The sequence below is a fragment of the Austrofundulus limnaeus genome, unplaced genomic scaffold, assembly GCF_001266775.1.
Source record: "Austrofundulus limnaeus strain Quisiro unplaced genomic scaffold, Austrofundulus_limnaeus-1.0 Scaffold102, whole genome shotgun sequence".
Taxonomy (NCBI): domain Eukaryota; kingdom Metazoa; phylum Chordata; class Actinopteri; order Cyprinodontiformes; family Rivulidae; genus Austrofundulus; species Austrofundulus limnaeus.
This window is the reverse complement of record NW_013952504.1, coordinates 431,866-436,191: the sequence shown is the minus strand read 5'-3', so window position 1 is coordinate 436,191 and position 4,326 is coordinate 431,866. Positions and strand designations below refer to the sequence as shown.

General features: G+C 40.4%; 1 protein-coding gene across 6 annotated transcripts in view; it reads right to left on the bottom strand.

Moving 5' to 3' along the window:
• Positions 1-4,326, bottom strand: part of add3a (adducin 3 (gamma) a) — a 152,979-nt gene that overhangs the window by 31,120 nt on the left and 117,533 nt on the right. For all 6 annotated transcript variants that reach the window (XM_014013491.1, XM_014013490.1, XM_014013494.1 and 3 more), the window contains one exon: positions 4,109-4,189. In XM_014013491.1, the coding sequence (XP_013868945.1) occupies positions 4,109-4,189 (81 nt within the window). The remainder of the gene's footprint in view (positions 1-4,108; positions 4,190-4,326) is intronic.

Here is a 4,326-nt window from a genome sequence, read left to right as displayed (position 1 = left end):
AGAATATTCCACTTCTTTGCTTTAATAAACTCCTGGGTTGCTTTGGCTTTATGTTTTGGGTCATTGTCCATCTGTAGTATGAAATGACGACCAATCAGTTTGACTGCATTTGACCGGATCTGAGCACAGTTTGGCTCTGAATACCTCAGAATTCATTGGGCTGCTTCTGTCCTGTGTCACATCATCAATAAACACTAGTGACCTAGTGCCACAGGCAGCCATGCATGCCCAAGCATCACACTGCTCTGCTGTGTTTTACAGATGATGTGGTGCTTTGGACCATGAGCTGCACCACGCCTTCACCAGACTTTTCTCTTTCCATCATTCTGGTAGAGGTATATCTTGGTTTCATCTGTCCAAAGAATGCTCTTCCAGAACTCTTCTGGCTTTTTTAGATGTGTGGTTTTTTTTTTTTTTTTGCAAAGTCCAGTCTAGCCTTGATGCTTATGAGTGTCTTGCAGCATGCAGTGAACCCTCTGTATTTACTTTCATGCAGTCTCTTCTCTTTATGGTAGATTTTGATATTGATACTTCTACCTCCTGGAGAGAGTTGTTGACTTGGTTGGCTGTTGTGGAGTGCTTTCTCTTCACCATGGAGATTATTAAGCCATCATCCACCACTGTTGTCTTTTTGCATTGATGAGTTCACCAGTGCTTTCTTTCTTTCTCAGGATGTACCAAAGTGTAGATTTTGCCACTCCTAATGTAGCAATTTCTTGGATGGGTTTTGTCTGTTTTTGAAGCTTAAGGATGGCTTGTTTCACCAGCATGGAGAGCTCCTTTGACCACATGTTTACTTCACAGCATCCATCCATCCATTTTCTGTACACGCTTCTTCCTTTTCAGGGTCGCGTGGGTCACTGGTGCCCATATCCAGCAGTCACAGTGCGAGGGGCGGGGTACACCCTGGACAGGTCGCAAGTCCATCACAGGGCCACACATAGAGACAAACGAGACAAACAACCATTCACTCTCTGACTTACACCTAGGGACAATTTAGAGTTATCAATTAACCTAACAGTCATGTTTTTGATCTGTGGGAGGAAGCAGGAGTACCCGGAGAGAACCCACGCATGCACGGAGAGAACATGCAAACTCTACCCAGAAAGGTCCCCGGACCGGGATTTGAACCGGTGACCTTCTTGCTGAGAGGCATCAGCTCTACCAACTGAGCCACCGTGCCGCCCAAGCACAGCAAAACCTTCCAAATGAGAGCACCACACCTCAAATCAACTCCAGGCCTTTTATCTGCTTCATTGAGAATGACATAAGGAAGGGATTGCCCACACCTGTCCATGAAATAGCCTTGGAGTCAATTGTCCAATTACTTTTGGTCCCTTTAAAAACAGGGTGGCACATGTTAAGGAGCTGAAACTCCTAAACTTTCATCCAGTTTTAATGTGGATACCCCCAAATGAAAGCTGAATGTCTGGACTTTATGACCATGTACATTATATAACTATAACTTGAATATGTTTCAGTAAACAGGTAAAAAGACTAAATTTGTGTCAGTGTCCATATATATGGACCTAACTGTATACAGCGGGTAAAATAAGTATTGAACACGTCAAAATTTTTCTCAGTAAATATATTACTAGAGGTGCTAATTTTCACCAGATGTCAATAACAACCCAAATGATCCATACATGCAAAGAAATCAAACCATACATGTCCAGAAATGAAGTTATTTGTAATAATGTGGAATGGCACAGGGAAAAAGTATTGAACACATGAAGAAAGGGAGGTGTAAAAAGGCATGGAAAGCCAAGACACCAGCTGAACTCTCTCAGTAATTAGAAAGCAAGCCTGCCCCTTGTCAGTGCAAGTTAATATCAGCTGGTTCAGTCCCAAATGATGGCCAGGTATCACACAAGAACCATCTGATGATGGGTAAAAGTAAAGAGCTCTCTCAAGACCTTCACAACCTTATTGTTGCAAAGCATCATGATGGCATCAGTTACAGAAGAATGTCTAAACTTCTGAAGGTTCCAGTGAGCACTGTTGGGGCCATAATTCAGAAGTGGAAAGAACATTACTTCACCACAAACCAACCACGACCAGGTGCTCCTCACAAGATTTCTGACAGAGGAGTGAAAAGAATTATCAGAAGAGTTGTCCAAGAGCCAAGGACCACTTGTGGAGAGCTTCAGAAAGACCTGGAATTAGCAGGTACGTTTGTTTCAAAGAAAACAATAAGTAATGCACTGAACCACCATGGCCTGTATGCACGCTCACCACGCAAGACTCCACTGCTGAAGAAACAGCATGTTGAAGCTCCTTTAAAGTTTGCTGCACAACATTTAGACAAGCCTGTGTAATACTGGGAGAATATAGTCTGGTCAGATGAGACCAACATTGAACTGTTTGGATGCCAGAATACACATCATGTTTGGAGGTCAAATGGCACTGCACATCAGCCCAAAAACACCATACCAACAGTGAAGTTTGGAGGTGGGAACATCATGGTRTGGGGCTGTTTTTCAGCATATGGTACTGGCAAACTTCAAATAATTGAAGGAAGGATGAGTGGAAAAATGTACAGAGACATTCTTGATAAAAATCTGCTTCCATCTACCAGGATGATGAAGGTGAAACGTGGCTGGACATTTCAGCAAGACAATGAGCCCAAACACAAAGCCAAGGAAACTCTCAGTTGGTTTCAGAGAAAGAAACTAAAGCTGCTGGAATGGCCCAGCCAATCACCTGACCTGAATCCAACAGAAAATCTATGGAAAGAACTAAAGATCAGAGTTCATAGAAGAGGTCCACGAAACCTTCAAGATTTGAAGACTGTTTGTGTGGAAGAATGGGCCAAAATCACACCTGAGCAATGCATGCCACTAGTTTCTCCATACAGGAGGCGTCTTGAAGCTGTCATTGACAACAAAGGCTTTTGTACAAAGTATTAGATAAATTTCAGTAAGTGTGTTCAATACTTTTCCCTGTGCCATTCCACATTATTACAAATAACTTCATTTCTGGACATTTATGGTTTGATTTCTTTGTATGTATGGATCACTTGGGTTGTTACCGACATCTGGTGAAAATTTCATGTCATTAGCACCTCTAGTAATATATTTACTGAGAAAAATGTTGACGTGTTCAATACTTATTTTACCCGATGTATATATTTTAAAAGCAACAGACACAAACAAAACTTTACTATCTGATCCAATAGAAGGAAGCTACAGCTGGAGTTCAGCAGAGATTTTAATCAGTCTGCCAACCTGTCCTGCAGGTCAGACTGTAAAAGTTGAGTTGGAAAAAAAAGAGAGCAACAACAAACAGTTTCAATGTTTTTATGACAGAAAAACATGTTTATGCTGTCAGTTTTTCGGTATGCACATTTGAATAGGAAAATTTATATTACACATCAGCTGAAAATAGAAAAACTTTAAAGAAACAGGAACAGAGTTTGACGGAGGTAAAGTGAAATAAAACAGAGCTGCCAACCGACAATTATACCTAATAATTTGACTTGTCACCCTCAGAGATTTAAGATAAAACACACTTCATTGTTTAAACTGAAACAAGAGACACATAACACTTTTTTCTGATTCGATTATTTGCTGACAAAGGAAGACTACAGTCTCAATAATGTCAACATATAAAAAGAAGGTGACAGTGAACGGCACACAGAGAGATTAAAATTACTGAAAGATTAAAATTGACCTTTACTGTATTTTCTGTTTTACTTCCTCAAATAAAACAAAGTAAAGGAAACAAAGTAAAAAGCACCAGGAAGACACTGACTGAGGTCCTGTTTACACAAGCCCAGTCTCTGGAAATATTACTGTTTTTTCAGTGTTTATTGGGGTAAATAAATGAACTTGGCCATAAGAGCTAATGCAAACAAGCTGAACTCAGGTTTGAAGCCAGGCCGGCGTGGGTCTTGCCTTGCAGAAAAGCATTCTATGAACTGGTTTCAAAAAGTGCTGATGTGAGACTTCAGTCACTGGTTACGTGTAAACGAGTGGCTGGATAAAAAAAAAAAAAGGTATGATTTCACTGAAAAGCAGCTCTGTGTGGACGGCCACTGATCTCATTAACCTGTGCTGTTTGTTGCAAAAAGAAATGCGATTAGTGGCAGATCAATCATGTTTCTTACCAGGTTTGCTGCAGAAGCCTCAGCGAATGACAGACCCCTAGGGATGATGAGAATGTGATCTTGCTCTTTACTAACTCGACCCTAAAAAAAACAAAATAACCCTGAGTATCAAGTAACAAAAGTCGTCAAGCACTCAGTCAATTCAATTTATTCAATTCAATTCAATTTTCTTTATTCATTTCATTAAAACAAAACAATTAATTTTATATACAATATAG